At 41.6% G+C, this 15,374-nt stretch overlaps 1 protein-coding gene across 3 annotated transcripts in view; it reads right to left on the bottom strand.

Annotated features, from left to right (window-relative positions):
- The window catches only part of tie1 (tyrosine kinase with immunoglobulin-like and EGF-like domains 1), a 93,032-nt gene that overhangs the window by 13,986 nt on the left and 63,672 nt on the right, over positions 1–15,374 (bottom strand). For all 3 annotated transcript variants that reach the window (XM_078560852.1, XM_078560854.1, XM_078560853.1), the window contains 6 exons: positions 14,909–15,099; positions 13,768–13,978; positions 9,526–9,636; positions 8,714–8,904; positions 7,631–7,744; positions 6,804–6,874 (listed from right to left, as the gene is read on the bottom strand). In XM_078560852.1, coding sequence (XP_078416978.1) covers positions 6,804–6,874; positions 7,631–7,744; positions 8,714–8,904; positions 9,526–9,636; positions 13,768–13,978; positions 14,909–15,099 — 889 coding nt within the window. The remainder of the gene's footprint in view (positions 1–6,803; positions 6,875–7,630; positions 7,745–8,713; positions 8,905–9,525; positions 9,637–13,767; positions 13,979–14,908; positions 15,100–15,374) is intronic.

The raw sequence follows: 15,374 nt of genomic DNA, 5'->3' as shown, positions 1-15,374 counted from the left end.
CACTGGACAAAGTGAAGTAGATATCTACAAAGATGTTGTCAGAATGGAAAGGATGCAACTATTGGGGTAAGATTAGTAAAATGTAAATTGAGTATCTGGGAGTTCTTTGCATAAAGAATGGTCAGCACATGGAATGAGCTCTCAGATATGCTAAGTAAAAATCCTAGGGTCCTTTAAGAAACAAGTAGATGCTGGAATTCTAAGTGTAACTATCAGATGAACTTGTAATCATAGGTCAAGTAGTAACTCTGGAACCCCATGCAATGAAACAAAGGAACCTGTGTGTGGTACAGTCATGGAGGCCAAAAGCTATAGCCTAACAGCAGAGATGGTCAGGATCTGTCTCCCTGGGGTTTAACAATAATGATATAACTGTGTTTTATTCTCTCTTTTTAAAGTGCATCACTGAGTTGGAATTTACAGGGCGCAGCAGTCCCCACCCCACATCCCCCTCCTGTCAGCTAAAAATCAGGGGGCGACCCCACCCATGATTGCTATGACTGCCCTGCAGCAATATAACACTGGACGCACTGTTAATTCCTTTAAGGCGGGACTTCCACCCCTTTCTCAGGAGCCAATCAGATGGCCGGCAGCTCTGCAGTCCCAGCAGTGCCAGCTTGGAATGGTGGTCACGACTGGGGCTACAGGCAGACCCACCATGCCAAGCAGCCCAGTAAAGCCTGGGGTTAAGATCTCAGTGAGGGGGATTGGTGGGGGTGGGGCAGATTTAAAAGGCCAGAGGGAGGGTTAAAATGGGGGTGGGAGGGATGATCTTGAGGGGGGAGGGGGTTACTCTTAGGGCCCAGGGGGCCTGCAAAAGAAGTTCCCCGCTTGCCCAACAGCAACTCACACAGCTTCTTGCATGGTGTGGGCCTACACCGCCATGGGTAAAATACTAGCAGCGGCAGCAGGATGAGACCCTTAAGTAGCCATTAACTGGCCACTTAAGGGCTGCAATAGACCTAAGGGCAGGTGGACTGCCCATGCCTCCCCCAGTAACTGTAAAATTTCAGACAGGTTGGGGGCAGGTAGGCGGCAGGAAAGCCACCTGCTGGATTTTACATTCCCCTGCCTTCAAACCCACTGGCGGGTGAGCGTAAAATCCATCCCATTAACTCTGAAAGGGGATTTGGATGGGATTGGGGGCAGATGAGGGGAGCTGAAACACTTTGACAAACAATATCAGGTTACCAAGAAGGATGGCTACATGTAGTGACACTACTATACCAGCCCAGAATGGAAAGGATTAGGTAACTCCTGTTGTAATATGGGTTCTTTAGATGTCTCAATGATGAGATCCTGAGACTTATTTATTTAAACACGAACCTTTTATGGTTAATTTTTAACTCTGTACAGATCCAGGTTACTGTCATGCATGGTGCTGTTACCTCCATGCAGGCTGGTTCCAGAGTGCTCTCTCTAGACTGTTCTCTCTGACTCTATTACCATGTGACTCTATGCATCATACCGTGGGTGGTGCTATTCTCCAGTCTCACATTAACCTTTGCTCTACTGAGCACCTTTACAATGGCATACAGGCACATCATACAACATCCCCATTTCTTCTCCAAAGAAAACTTTCCTTTCCAATGGAGCAAAACTATTTGTAATACAATCTTTGCTTGTGATCCCTGCTCCACCATCTCAAGTCTCTGACTGTATAAATTCAGGCGGTCTTGAGGCTTGACAGTTCTTCCACATCTCGGTCTGTCACACTTGGAGGAATGGTAGTAGTACTCTGTATTTCTGGTACTTGGCTATCTCCATTTGATTCACTTTTTGAGCTCCTTCAAGTTGCATTTCTCTTTATTAACAACCCGTCTACTTTTGTTGGACACTGTGGATTTGTCACATTCCTTCCATAGGGAATGTGCACTCTGTTCATTCCTAGAGTGGACTCAAATTTTCTTTTCCCATGGTGTCCGCCATGTTCTTGCTGGACATTTCCACTTGCTTCATAATTACAGCAAAACACTTGTATGTTGCTTTATTTTTAAATTGTTTTACAAGCTTATGAATCTTTTCATTCTGCTCAATGGTTCTCAGCACAACTGAGACATCCAGTACTTTTTCTTCTTCTAGTCCCTTGAACTTCTGTGTCATATTTACATTTTTCAATCTTAGTCCTCTCTTATCGTGCTTTCTCTGAAGCATAGCTTTGTCCTTGTGTTTCACTTGGTTTTCAGTGTGTCAGATCTGTCTCTGGAGAAGTGTTAGCTTGTTTCAGTTCTGTAATTGTGCTAATCGTGGCTTCATTAGCCGGCCACAGCTTGGAAAGTTCTACGGCTTTTCCTTTCAATGCCTCCTCTTTTCCATTCAGCTGCTTCTTCAGCTCTTCGGCCTGTTTTTTGTAGCTTTTGGCTTCCTCCTGCAATATTGAACATTGCTGAGTCTTCTCTGCCAACTGGTTCTTCAGTTTGTTCAGAGTGACATTAAATTCATTTTCCTTCTCTTCGTAATTTTCCAGAAGAATAAACTTTGTCCTAAGGAATTCGTGTTGTGTGTCAAAGGTCTGGCAACAGTTTTTCCTTTTCCTTGTGAAGCTCACTTGCTTCATCTTGAGCTCTCCTGTAATTCAACATAGTCTATGAGTTTCTTCTGCTGTGGTTCCATTCTGCTGTTGAAGATAGTCTTCATTTCTTCATGCTGCTGGATGGTCATACATTCCTTTTGCCGTTGACCTTGAAGGACAATCAACTGTTCTTTCAACTGTTTATTTTCTTGTTGACCTCTTGCCAACTCACTCTGGGCTTCAGTGCATCATTTTGTTGATACTAATAGATCCAATGCAGCTTTTTCTGAAGTAATATTCAACATACTTTTCAGCTCCTCATGTTTTTCCATGGCTGCATGTTGGTTCTTCAAGGGGTTTTTCAGGGTTGCAACTTCTTTGCGTGCCTTTTCTGCCCATTGTTTTGCCTGGCTGTACATCTGATTGAGTTTTCCCAGCTCTTGCTTTGATTTGCCAACTATGGAATTGAGGGTTGTTATCTCTTCCTGGTACCTTTGTGTCATCTCTGAAATTTGTGTGTTCAGATTTCGAGTAGCTTGGTTCATTAAAGACTTCAGATTATCATGCATTTTCAAAGGTATACACTCAGCTTGAGTCTTGCACGTCAAATGTTCTAGTTTAGCTCTGATTTAAACATTTTCCTGTAGAACAGCTTCATTTATGTTTTGCACGTCTTGCTTTTTTTTGAGTTACCTCAGATAGCTTTCATTCATGCATAGCCATCTGCTCATTCTGCACTGCTATCTGTGTCCCTCACTCTGGGATCATTTGGCTCCCTCTCTTTTGGATTTTCTTTCACTCTTGCTCTAGAGTCTTTTGTTGCCCTTGCTCTGTGGTCTTTTGTTGTCCTCTCTCTGGGTTTTCTTGCTGTCCTTGGTGCTTTATTGGGAGTTGCCCTCTCCCTGGGGTCTCTTGGTGCCCTTGATGCTTTATTAGGGGTGTGCTAGACCTTCTTCTAGGGTCTACACTTCCTACAACTTGGAGCTTAAAATATCTGTCAAAGCCTTTTAATTCCTCACCAAATGTTGTTGAGTATGGACCTATACATTGGCTGTGGAGTACTTCACCAGCAAATAAACCAAACCTGAATAAAAACTTATCAACTTGTACTCCTTCTGATTCCTCCCTTAAGCCTTTAAGTCTCCGGTAAACAAAAAAATTACCTTCTCCAAGACCCCCACTTGAGGGTCTGGTTTAACCGGCAGCCTGCCGCTTTTCTCCCAGTAATTTTCCTGCACTTTTTCAGGATCCCCATCATAATGGGCCTTCTTTCACACATTTTATTTTTAATTGTATTTAAAGAAAATACTGCAGTATTTCTCTTTTGAGCGATCCTTTTTTAAACTCTGCAGGTCTCTTTGAGCTTTGTGCTTTGAGAGTTAGCAGGGCACTTTTGTTGAAAGCCATGAGCAGGTTTTGTTTTCTTCTTCTTTAGCCTCAGTGCCACTTGTTTTAAACTCTTGAGAACAGCGGCAATTCTTTCTTCTCCTTTACCAAAAAAACTTCACTTTTCCCAACTGAAATGGGCTCTCTGTATCTTAAACACCATATGCTTTTTTCCTTTTTTGCTAACTGTGCAGGTTTCTCTCTTGACCCTACCAGCTGATTTCCAGTGCAGCATGGCCATTAATGCTGCAATCTGCTGAGCCGCAGGACCGCCACCTATTCTATAATGTAAGTACAGCTTCTTTTCTATAATTTTTGCTCACTGGCTTTTGAACTGTCCAGTATTCTTCACACCTCGTTACTCAGGGTCTTGCAATTTTTGTAGTATTCCTCACGTCTTGTGATCTAACTAAATGTTTTAACTCAGTGTCACTCAGGGTCTTGCAATTTTTTGTAGCGTTGCTCACCTGTTTTGTGATCTAAGCAGTTTTCTTGCTCTGCGCCACTCAGTGGTCTTGCAATGGGCTTTCACTTGCTCTGATGGATTCCTCAACTTCTAAGTCTGTGGCGAAGCATCTTCAACTATTCCTTCAAGTTTTCTTCATGGTGCATGCCTCTCTAGTTTGGCTTCAGCTGTTTTTAGTTCTTCATATCTTGGGATACTGTTCTGGGTTCATCATTTAAATTGCTGCCTCCTTTCATATCACTGTTAATGTGATTTCTTTTAGGAGCTCCCACCGCTGCTAAGCACGTTGTAATATGGATTCTTTAGATATCTCAATGGCGAGATCTTGAGACTTGTACATTTAAACATGAACCCTTTATTGTTGATTTTTAACTATTTACAGATCCCAGGTTACTGTCACACATGGTGTTACCTCCATGCAGTTTGGTTCCAGACTGTTCTCTCTAGACTGTTCTCTCTGACTCTATTACCATGTGACTCTATGCATCATACCATGGGTGGTGCTTTTCTCCAGTCCCACATTAACCCTTGCTCTACTGAGCACCTTTACATTACAATGGCATGTAGGTACATCATACCAACAACTCCCCCATCAATCATCCCAGGAGACTGCACTGCTGTAAGTGACTGGGGTTGATTTTACATAATTTATGTTATGGAACTATCTTGCTTCATTTCGCTAGAGAAATCACTTTGCTTTCATCGAGAGAAACAATTGAGGGGGAGGATGCTGAAGAAGAGGCTTCAGGAGGGAAACTGCTGCTATTGGCAGGATCCAGGAAGCTAGGGCTCGGGAAAAGTCCGGAGGGAGATGAGAAGCTAGTGGAAGTTTGTTGACTCTATGCTACGAGCTAATGGGGCAAAGGTAATGCTTTGGAGAAGCTTTGCCCAACGTGGCTGAAGAGCTGGAGTTCTGCCCATGAGCAGAAGAGTGCAGCCTTGGGAAGCCAGTGGAAACAAGATTGACCATCAGGAGGTGAGTAGTCACTGAGGCTGTCCGAGTCGGAGCGACTATTGGAGGGAATTCAGAGGCTAGATCTTCGAAAGTTAAGACTTGAAATCCCTCGTGAGGGAGACAGAGTTTTTAACAAGATTGTGTAACTCACAGCGGGCACTAACATCTGGGCGCATTGCTGAGAAATCCATGAGATCTGTTTTGGTTGCAATCGCCATTTATTGTACAATATGGTGTGTTTGACCACAGTTTGCCTGTTAATTCGCATGTTAATTCTGATTGTTAGAGTGTAAGATAAATATTGTAAATTGTTTTACTTTTCTGACATTGTATTGTAAAGTTTATTTTGTTTGTTTAAAATCTGTGGAATCAGGTGACTTAACCTCTTAGTAAGTAGCTGGGATTTCAAACTTTTTCCACTTCAAACAAAAAGTTACTGGTCCCTAACTGGTTCATAACAACTCCTTGCTGCTGTGCATTGTTTAAATTGACTCTGCTGAGTTAATAGATGTTGTTTGCTATAAAATAGACAGCTTGCTGTGAGCCTTGCTTTAAGTCCTACCCTCCCTCTAACTCACTGGCTGACAGCGGTGTCAAGAGACACTCTGAAGAAGAACAGCTCGAGTCAGTCACCACTGCCATAAACAGTTGGTTTTCTCTCACATCTGTATGTAGGGACGGGGGACTGGTTTCAATAACATTACTATTAAATTGAAAAATTGAATTGCTTGCTGTGTAATTACAGAATAATCTGTAAACTCATGAATACTTATTAATGCACAAAAGCAATAAAAAAATGTTACTACAGCATTAAAAATCCTGGATTATTTCTGTTAGTTTGATATAAGTAAAAACCAGGAGGGGAATTCTTACTTCAGTAATAATTGGGAGATGGTTTCTCTTTACAACTAACGATTAGCTAACAAAAGTTTATTCTTAGAAATTGCTGGTGCAGCTTTCAGGTTCAATGTAAAATAAACGTTATCTGATCAGCCTGTTATACACTCCCCATGACATTACTTTCTACTTAGCTCAGTGGAAAGGAAAATTGGGCAGGGTTTATAATGAGCACCTGCTTAATGTCCTGCATTCTCTATATACAAAGTTGGAAATCTAACCCTGTTGTTTTAGCACAGCACATTTCCATGGCTTTATTCTCCCTCTTCATTGTCCAAGGGTTGCTAATCATGGCTCATGCCACAAAATCATATGGGACATGGCAAGGCGGCAAACCCGAAGAACTACCTCAGCTACTACAGAGATTGAATCCATGTTGTTGGCATGATTCTGCATCACACTCTAGCCAACTGAGCTAAGTGCCCCCTGTATAACTCCACTACAAGATTGTTAATTCATATTTCCCTTAGAAGGCTTCAACCCTAGATCACATGTCATTGACTGGATTAGCACAATAGTGAGTAATATGTTAAATTGACATGAACTGAGCTACTCCAAAATCCCCTTTCTAATTATTGGTTACTCACACATCACTTTTTGTTGTATAGACGCTGTAGTTCAAGGACTCGATTGCCATCCATCGCACTGGGAGACGCCCCTAAATAATTCACAGGGGAATAAAATGGTGTCCTGAATGAGCTCCAATATAGAAGAATGATTACAAGTCAAAGTACAAAAGTGTAATGGATTCCTTGTGATAAGGAGAAAATCTAACATTTATATGAAATCAAGGAACTCGTGTTATGCAGCCAATTTACAGACAGCAAGATCGCACAAACAGATGAGATGCATTAGCAGTTAATCTACCTGAGTTTGTTGAAAAAACAATGTTGACCAGAAGAGTTTCCTTCTCTCCTTTGAACAACACCTCAGAATCATTAACATTCACTTGAACCACAGGAATGAGCAAATGTGGCTTTGATCACAGAATCAAAGAATTGTTACAGCACAGAAGAAGGCCATTCATCCCATCGTGTCTGCACTGGCTCTCCAAACGAACAATTCACCTAGTGCCATCCCCCTGCCTTCACCCCATAACTCTGCACATTCTTGTCTTTCAGATAATAATCCAATTCCCTCTTGAGTGTCTCAAGTGAATCAGCCTCCACCACACCCTTAGGCAGCACATTTCAGACCTTAATCACTTGCTGCATGAAATTTAACGTCTCATCTGAAGGATGACACTCATAACAACAGAATGCTTCTCAAGAGTGTACGGATATGTTAACATAGATAATGTGCTGGAGTCATTATCAGAACAGAACAATATGGTCACATAATTCAAAGAAGGCCTTAATGAGGGGGAAACACAATAACAATCTGGTGGATAAAATACTATTGTATTTAATCTTACCATGGTCTTTTTTACATACACCTCTTCCCCTCTTGACAGCCCGAAGTCTGCGATTTTAGCCACAAGATTTTCTCCCACTAATACATTCCTGGCTGCGAGATCCCTATGAATGAACTGAGACAAATTTTGCATTAGATTTGGAAAAAGGGGAGTATTTCTGCAATAAACAGGGATTAAAGCTCAAATAATTGTGGGACTCAGGCTCAGCAATGGTCAAATAATCTTACTGTGTGGCAGGAACTGATGTTTGAAAAAGGCAATCTGTGTGAACTAGATGTTCCTATTCGTGGGGAAGCCTGTGCCGTGCTGTCTGTACAGTTTTCTGTGTGTAGATGTGTAAGCACAATACAGACATTGAAAACTCCAATCAGCGGGAATATCAAATTAATTCTGCCTCAAATGTCAACAAATAACCAGTATATCCTCTAATACAAAGATAAAATATTGCATACTGGAAATCTGAACTGTAAGAGATATTCAGCATGTAGTAATATTCAGTAAGTCAAGCAGCACTCATGGAGAGAGAAACAGTTAATGTTTCAGGTAATAACCTTTTGTTGTGACAGATGTGACAGGTTTTAAGAAAGTGCAGAGGCAGGAAAAGTGGTGGGGAGAACAAGGTTAGCTTAAAAGGGAAAGTATGTGATAGGGTGCACAGCATGAATTCAGCAAACTACACTATTTTATACATACCAAGTATTCACACATACACAGTCCTTACAGTACACACACTTTCACACCCAGGTTAAAACCTTCAACAAACTCAGTACAGAAAATTTCAAACAACCCCCTTATATTCACACAGTTAGCTGTGCACTGGAGGCACACGCACAGTTATGCACATGCACACCCACACCCACAACACATCCTATGCACACATACACAGGTGATTCATAGTGTACATACTAGCATGTACATACATTCAGTGCATGCAAATGTATACTGATTACACTAATTTGTGTGAATACATGGAACACACACACACTCACAATAATTAAGACTGCAATCACCATCATCAGTTGCCACCATAATGATGTCAAGTAAATAAATAAAAAAGTCAATACTTTCAATGCCATTGCTCACCTGTTTCTCGCTCAGATACTGCATTCCCTTTGTCACATCAGATGCAAACTGTAGCAGCTGTTGAGAGGTCAGCGTCGATGCAGTTCCATGCTCCCTTGCAAATGCTGGGTCTGTTTCCAGAACTCTGCTCTTCCGTAGAAAATCCAAAAGATTTCCATATGGGGCATATTCAATGGCAATGTACAGGTAACCTGGTCAATCGTACAAGAGACACATCTAAACCATCACATCAGAATCTTGTAACTCTGCAAAATTAATGTGACAGGTGGCTGCACACAACCTGATCTAATCCTCGACTCTTGCATACCCTCTGGCCTATCCCTTAACCCACGTCCACATCTTAATCTACCTTCGACTCCTGTACACTAACTCACTTAATCCTTAATTCCTGCACACTATCTGATATGACCATTAATCCGTGTACACTCTCTGACCTCTCTCCTAAAGCCTTTATACTAACCAACCTAATCAATGGCTCCAGCACACTTGCTGACCTAACTGTTGACTGTACCACAAAATCTGACCTAACCGCCCTCGCCCCCCACCCCAACTCCTAAACACTCCCTGATATGATCTCCAGATAAATATACAGATAAAGGATATCTATGAAAGTTTTTTGAGATTTAGCGCTGGGTATTGTGCAGTTAACTATGATTGTGAAGGGCTAACTGTGTGCAAACCTGTGCACCAAGTTCCATTTGATATGTATTTGAAATTACATCAGGTTCGATATACTTCTTCATATTGCTGCATTCTGTATTCTGTTTTGTTTTTGACCTTTGTGTAGAAGTTGATTGGGTTTCAATTCTTACCTCTGTTCTCACAGGCTCCCAGCAGATTGATGATGTTGGGATGATGCCCCAGTTTACATAAAACCTCCAGCTCTCCTGCAAAGTCTCTGTGATCATTCTCAGAGGCAAATTCTGTGTAAAGTGCAAGTTGTTACATACTTTTAGCATAGTGCCATCCAATAGAAATTACATAACAGGTGTGCTACATTGACAACCCTTTATCCGTATGCGCTAATTTTAGTAAAACAAGTCTCTGTACACTCACAGAATGCAGGTAAAGTACTTTTATTTATTCATTCATAGGAGCAGTTTGATTGACAGCTCCAAGTGGTTATAGAACAGAAATGTTTGTTTTCATAAATTTCTATGTCTTGAATTTTTTTTATCAATGAGAGTTTTTTTAAAAATAGAGACGACATCAATAGGTATATAAATTAATTTTATGTCAGCATGGCTCCTGAGATTTTCCTATGGTGGATACTAGGTGCACTGGCATGGAGGAGTAAGGGCAAAGGGTGGTGGGTGCAGTGCATGGGTTGGCATGAGTTGGCACTAAGCTGGCATAGGGGCTATAAAGGGCCGTGGGGATGTGGGGGCATAAGGGGTACGAGGGCCATGGGGTTGGGTAGGGGGCATGGGTTAGCATAGGGGGTATGAAGGGGCATGAGGTGGGTAGAAGGGCATGGGGGATGTGCAGGGTTTGAGGGGGTGAGGGGTGGGGGTGAGGGCTGGAGTGCTCAAGTTGTTTTATTTAAAAAAAATTAAATTCAACAAATTGCCGGAGCACAGAGGCAGGTTTTCCGCCCAGTCCACCTCCGCACCAGGCAACCTCTGCACTTGTTCTAGGGGCTGGGGGCCTAACTTCTAATCCAACCCACCCCACTGGAATGAAAATTGGAAATGCAAGCAGCTATTTTTAAAGGTCAGGTTTGCAGAGTCGGGAATTCTCTTGCCCAATGAAGGTGTCTGTTCCTCATTTATTATTTGGTTAACGTTTTCAGGGTATGGGTTCAAATCCATGGCAATTGGTGGAATTTAAATTCATTTAATAAAACCTGGAATTAAAAGCTAGTCTCAGTGGTGACTGTGACTGGTTTTAATTCCAGATAGTATCACTGATACTAGATTTTTATTCCAGGTTTTAGTAATTGAATTGAATTTTTTTTCATTTTTAGTTTCATCGGCGTAAACACCCATCTGGTTCACTAATGTCCTTCAGGAAATCTGCCATCTTTACCTGGTCTGGCCTACATGTGACTCTAGATCCACAGTAAAGTGGTTGACTCTTAGCTGTCCTCTGAAATGACCTAGAAAACCACTCAGACCAAGGGGAATTAAGGATGGGCAACAAATGCTGGCCTTGTCAGCACTGCCCACATCCCATGAAAGAATAAATTAAATATAATTAGCCACAACTGGATTCTCCGTTAGAAACATACGACTCACATATTAGGCTACATTTTTTTCACGTAGCTATCTCCGACCTGTGGATGAAGAAGGCTAGATTTTTGAATCAACTTCACTCAATAAACATACAAAGTGGATGTAGCTGATTAGAATTTGCTTAGGTCGATTGCTGCCCTTTTAGTACCTCATTTGCTTTTCTGGTAATAGAATTATACAGCCCAGAAGGTGGCCATTGGGCCCATTGCGCCTGTGTTGGCTCTTTGAAAGTGCGATCCAATTAGTCCTTTTCCCCAGAGCCCTGCCAATTGTTGGAAAAACTCAGCAGGTCTGACAGCATCTGTGGAGAGAAAGAAAGACAGAGTTAACGTTTCAAGTCCATATGACTTCTTCAGAACTGATGAATAGTCATATGGACTCGAAACGTTAACTCCATCTCTCTCTCCACGGATGCTGTCAGACCTGCTGAGTTTCTCAAGCATTTTTAGTTTTTGTTTCAGATTTCCAGCATCCTCAGTATTTTGCCTTTACCCTGCCAAATGTTTCCCTTTAAATATTGAGCCAATTCCCTTTTGAAAGTTATATTAAAACTGCTTTCCACACCTTTCAGGGAGTACATTCCAGATCATAACTCACTGTTTAAAAAAATTCTATACATGTCAACAGTGGTTCATTTGCCAGCTATGTTTACAACTGGCATAAGAAACACACATCGTTCTCAGTTGCAATGTTTCAGTGTAGCCCTTATGTTATCTAGATGCCAACATAACACCTTGGATTTTGCATCAGAATTGACATGCTATATACTGTGTTGCATGTGGAAATGTATTTAAACAACAAAATCTATTGCTCCATATTGAGACTTTATTCAGCTTTATTGTTCTTCCCTCACCTACAACCCTTTTTAGTACTGAGGAAGCATTGTTAGGTGTTTGTCCACTTCCTTTTTTTGGTACATCCACTATGCTGGCACAGTAGTTTATGCCAGGAATCCCACTTATACTATTCGGAGGAAGGGAAGGAGCAGCAAATGAGGAATGCCAAGTAGTGTAGGCTATACTAGAGGCCTACTGCATACATCCAATGGTGACCTCACACCTGTGTTTACAGGCAGAGGCAGGCTTACCTGGCAGGTTAACATTTCAGCTGGATGATCTTTCATCAGAACAGTTCTGACAATAGTTCATTGACCTGAAACGTTGACTCTGTTTCTCTCTCAGCAGATGCTGCCTGACCTGCTGGGTATTGACAGCATTTTCTGTCTTTATTGCAGATTTCCAGTAACTGCAGTAATATGCTTTTACAGACTAGATTCTGCCTGTTGCAATTGGCCTGCGGGCACTCCAAGCCACCCAGGAGAATGTGACAAGGGATGTGTCATTTGCTGGGAGGACATCAACAGCTAACATGTACCAGAGGGTAGTTACTGCTGATATTACCAAGATCAGCTGTGCCCCAAGTTACCTGGGAATGCCTCCTGCAGGCAATCTATAAAATAGAATTCTGTACACCCCTCGCTACCACCTCATGCAACATCACTTCCACTTCACCAGCTGTTAAACAGCAGGGTTTGATTGTTGTGCCACTCCATTCCTTTGTCAAAGATTCATTTTTATGGCTTCTACACTATTCTTTTAATCGCTCATAGGATGTGGGCATCACTGGCAATGCCAATGTTTATTGCCCATCCCTAATTGCCCTTAAGAAGGTGATGATGAGCTGCCTTCTTGAATTGGTGCAGTCCTTGTGATGCACCATAGTAGTCATTAGATTTATTATTTGCCACTTTTATTACCCACAAAGTCTTCGCAAAGGCTGGAAGATATATATAAAAATATTAGATGTCTTAATAGAGCTACCAATACATCTTTGCCTTATTTTGTCACTTACTTACAGGGGGCCACATCCCTTTAAAGCACCCAGCACTCCACCTGAGCCCGCTCCAGCAGGTTCCAATGCAAGGCCCAATATGAATGAGCTACTCACCCAAACAATGTAAATGAAGATCATGAAGACTGCCCGACTAAAACCCAATCTGCAAATCTTCACCAGTGAATGCTACAGACAGGATAGAGCTTCTGCTTTGGGCACAACAAGCGAATCCTGAGCAAACACCCAAAGCTGCACTAGTTTTGAAAAGTGATTATTTTCCTCCCTGTTTGTGCTCAAACTCAGTTGCATAGGGCCGAACACAAAATGTGGCATGAACCAGTGCAATCGGACAGCAACTTAAACCGCAGTTAGTTTCAACAAAAACCTTGCTTTAAAAAAAAATCCTGTGATTATATTTAAGAGCGGTAACTTTGTAAAGTTTGATTAATACATCTGGGAATGGTTCATCGCAAAAAAATAAATATTTTAAATCACAGTATCGGTCCACCGCCCGTGAATAACCTGATTTTGAATTCCTGAAGATAACTTCTAAACAATACAGAAAGCTGTTTTCTAGCTAGATTGGGGCACAGTATTCTATTCCCTGGTAAACCTTGAAAAAAAATTCATACGAATCTTTTCAAAATGCATCCATTAATATTCTTGCACCCAAACATTCCAGCTTAATTTTTGGGTCTTCCTTGAACGCCTGGGAACAAGAACAATCAGCAGAAACTCCCAGTGTTGATTAAGTCGCACTGGGGATGTGGCCAGTTTTGTGGTCAAGGCTGACTTCTAGCGCCATGTTTCTAAAGCTAGCGGAGAAAAATCACAGGAACTCGAGTTGCGTTGCATGCAATTTGCACTTAAAATTCCGTGATATTTTGCACCAATTACCTTGAAAAGAACAACGCAATCAAGCAGGAACTTCTGATCTCAGGCACCCCACCCCCCCAACCGACTTCTTCAGTGTTTATAAAGAGATACCTTTTAACATTTTAATTGCGGCATTCATCTTCAGTCCATCCTTTTTAATCAAGGCTTTGATGACCTGCCCGAAATTTCCTTCTCCAATAACGTCCTCGAATTTGATGTCATCCCATTCGAGGATGGGGTAAGTGAGGGGCTCGGGCTGTGGTTTAGGCCTGCGCGTGAGCGTCAGAGTTCCAGAGTTAAACTGAAGGACTGTCTCTTCACCCTCAGAACAAATAAATAAAACTAAAGGTTACCTACTTGTTGTCCTTTGGCTAGACAGGATTGCACAGCATACAACAGCAGAGATTTAAGTGATTCATGCAGGTTATGAATTTTTGTTTTTACCTCAGGATAATGAGCTATATCAATTTAGAATACGGAAGTACACATATGAAATAATTTCAACAAGGAATCCTCCCTTAAACAATACAGATCTGCCTGAAATTCCTCCTGATGGCAATGGAGCCACTGCCTTGAGGCTAACTTTGAGCTGTTGCAGATGAACATAGTTTAAACAATTATAGTCATTTCCATGCAGCAAATGACAACATAACTGATTTTATGGATTAGCCTTAATGTGAACTAACACAGTGCTAAGGAACCAGTGACAATAACAGGCCCACACAGATTCTTAATATACACCTCCAGATTGCAAAAGTCATGCCTTTCTTTAAAAGAATGTGAAGGTGTATGGTTTATAAAGTCTGGAGATTCATGGACTGGTAGACAAGACACCCGCTAAAATGTTAAGGTTAGTGGCCAAACTGTTTTGGTCGAAAATTCAGAAATTTTTGTTACAGCTCGTTTGGTTATCGCATACCAGATAAAAATGTCTGAAGCAAACTCAAAAAGCAACAAACAGTGAAAAAGAACAGGAAGGAACGCAGAAAGAAGAGAGAGAAAGGAAAAGTGGAACACGGTTTTGAACTGGTATTATGGAAGGCCAATCAAAAATGGCCAAAGCTACGTTTTTCATGGTAAAATCATTTTGAATGGCAATCCTGAACTTGCAGTAAATGCAAATGTGCATTTTCAAAATTGGTGAGAGATTTTAAAAAACAGCATTGTGAGATTTCCATGGAATATTTAATTGGATACTTTAATTTGAATAAAATCATCAGGTGACACTATGCTTAAACTGAGTGGTACTTACAGATCCTGACTGGTAAGTGAAGGTTCGCCGTCGCTGGAAGAGGGTTTTACGGACGCAGAAGAGGCCCAGAAGTGCAAGGAGAATGGTTAGACAGGTCACAGACACTGAGCCCACAATGGCCATCAAGAGTTGCTGGTCACCAACAGGAGGCTGTCCCGAATTCCTCGATACATGAGCCACACTGGATGTAGCTGAGGAAAAGGAACAAAACCAATGTGAGGGAACAAAAGCCTTTTTTGTTAACTTGGAAAGGTCTCTCTCTCTCTTATTCCTCACATGTCATCAGGTCTCTTCAATCAACTGACAGAGAAATCTTCCACTTAACCCCATAGCAAAAGTGAGTGCAGCAACTGGTTTATGGAATTTCTGTACTGGGTGTTACTGACTGTGCAAATGCACCTTCTGTAAAACACCATTGCACAACTGAGTTCATTCAATAACTATCAGCCTTTAAAGCTGCAAGAGA

Source organism: Cetorhinus maximus, chromosome 17 (genome assembly GCF_964194155.1).
Source record: "Cetorhinus maximus chromosome 17, sCetMax3.hap1.1, whole genome shotgun sequence".
Lineage (NCBI taxonomy): Eukaryota > Metazoa > Chordata > Chondrichthyes > Lamniformes > Cetorhinidae > Cetorhinus > Cetorhinus maximus.
This window is presented reverse-complemented; position numbering and strand designations above follow the sequence as displayed.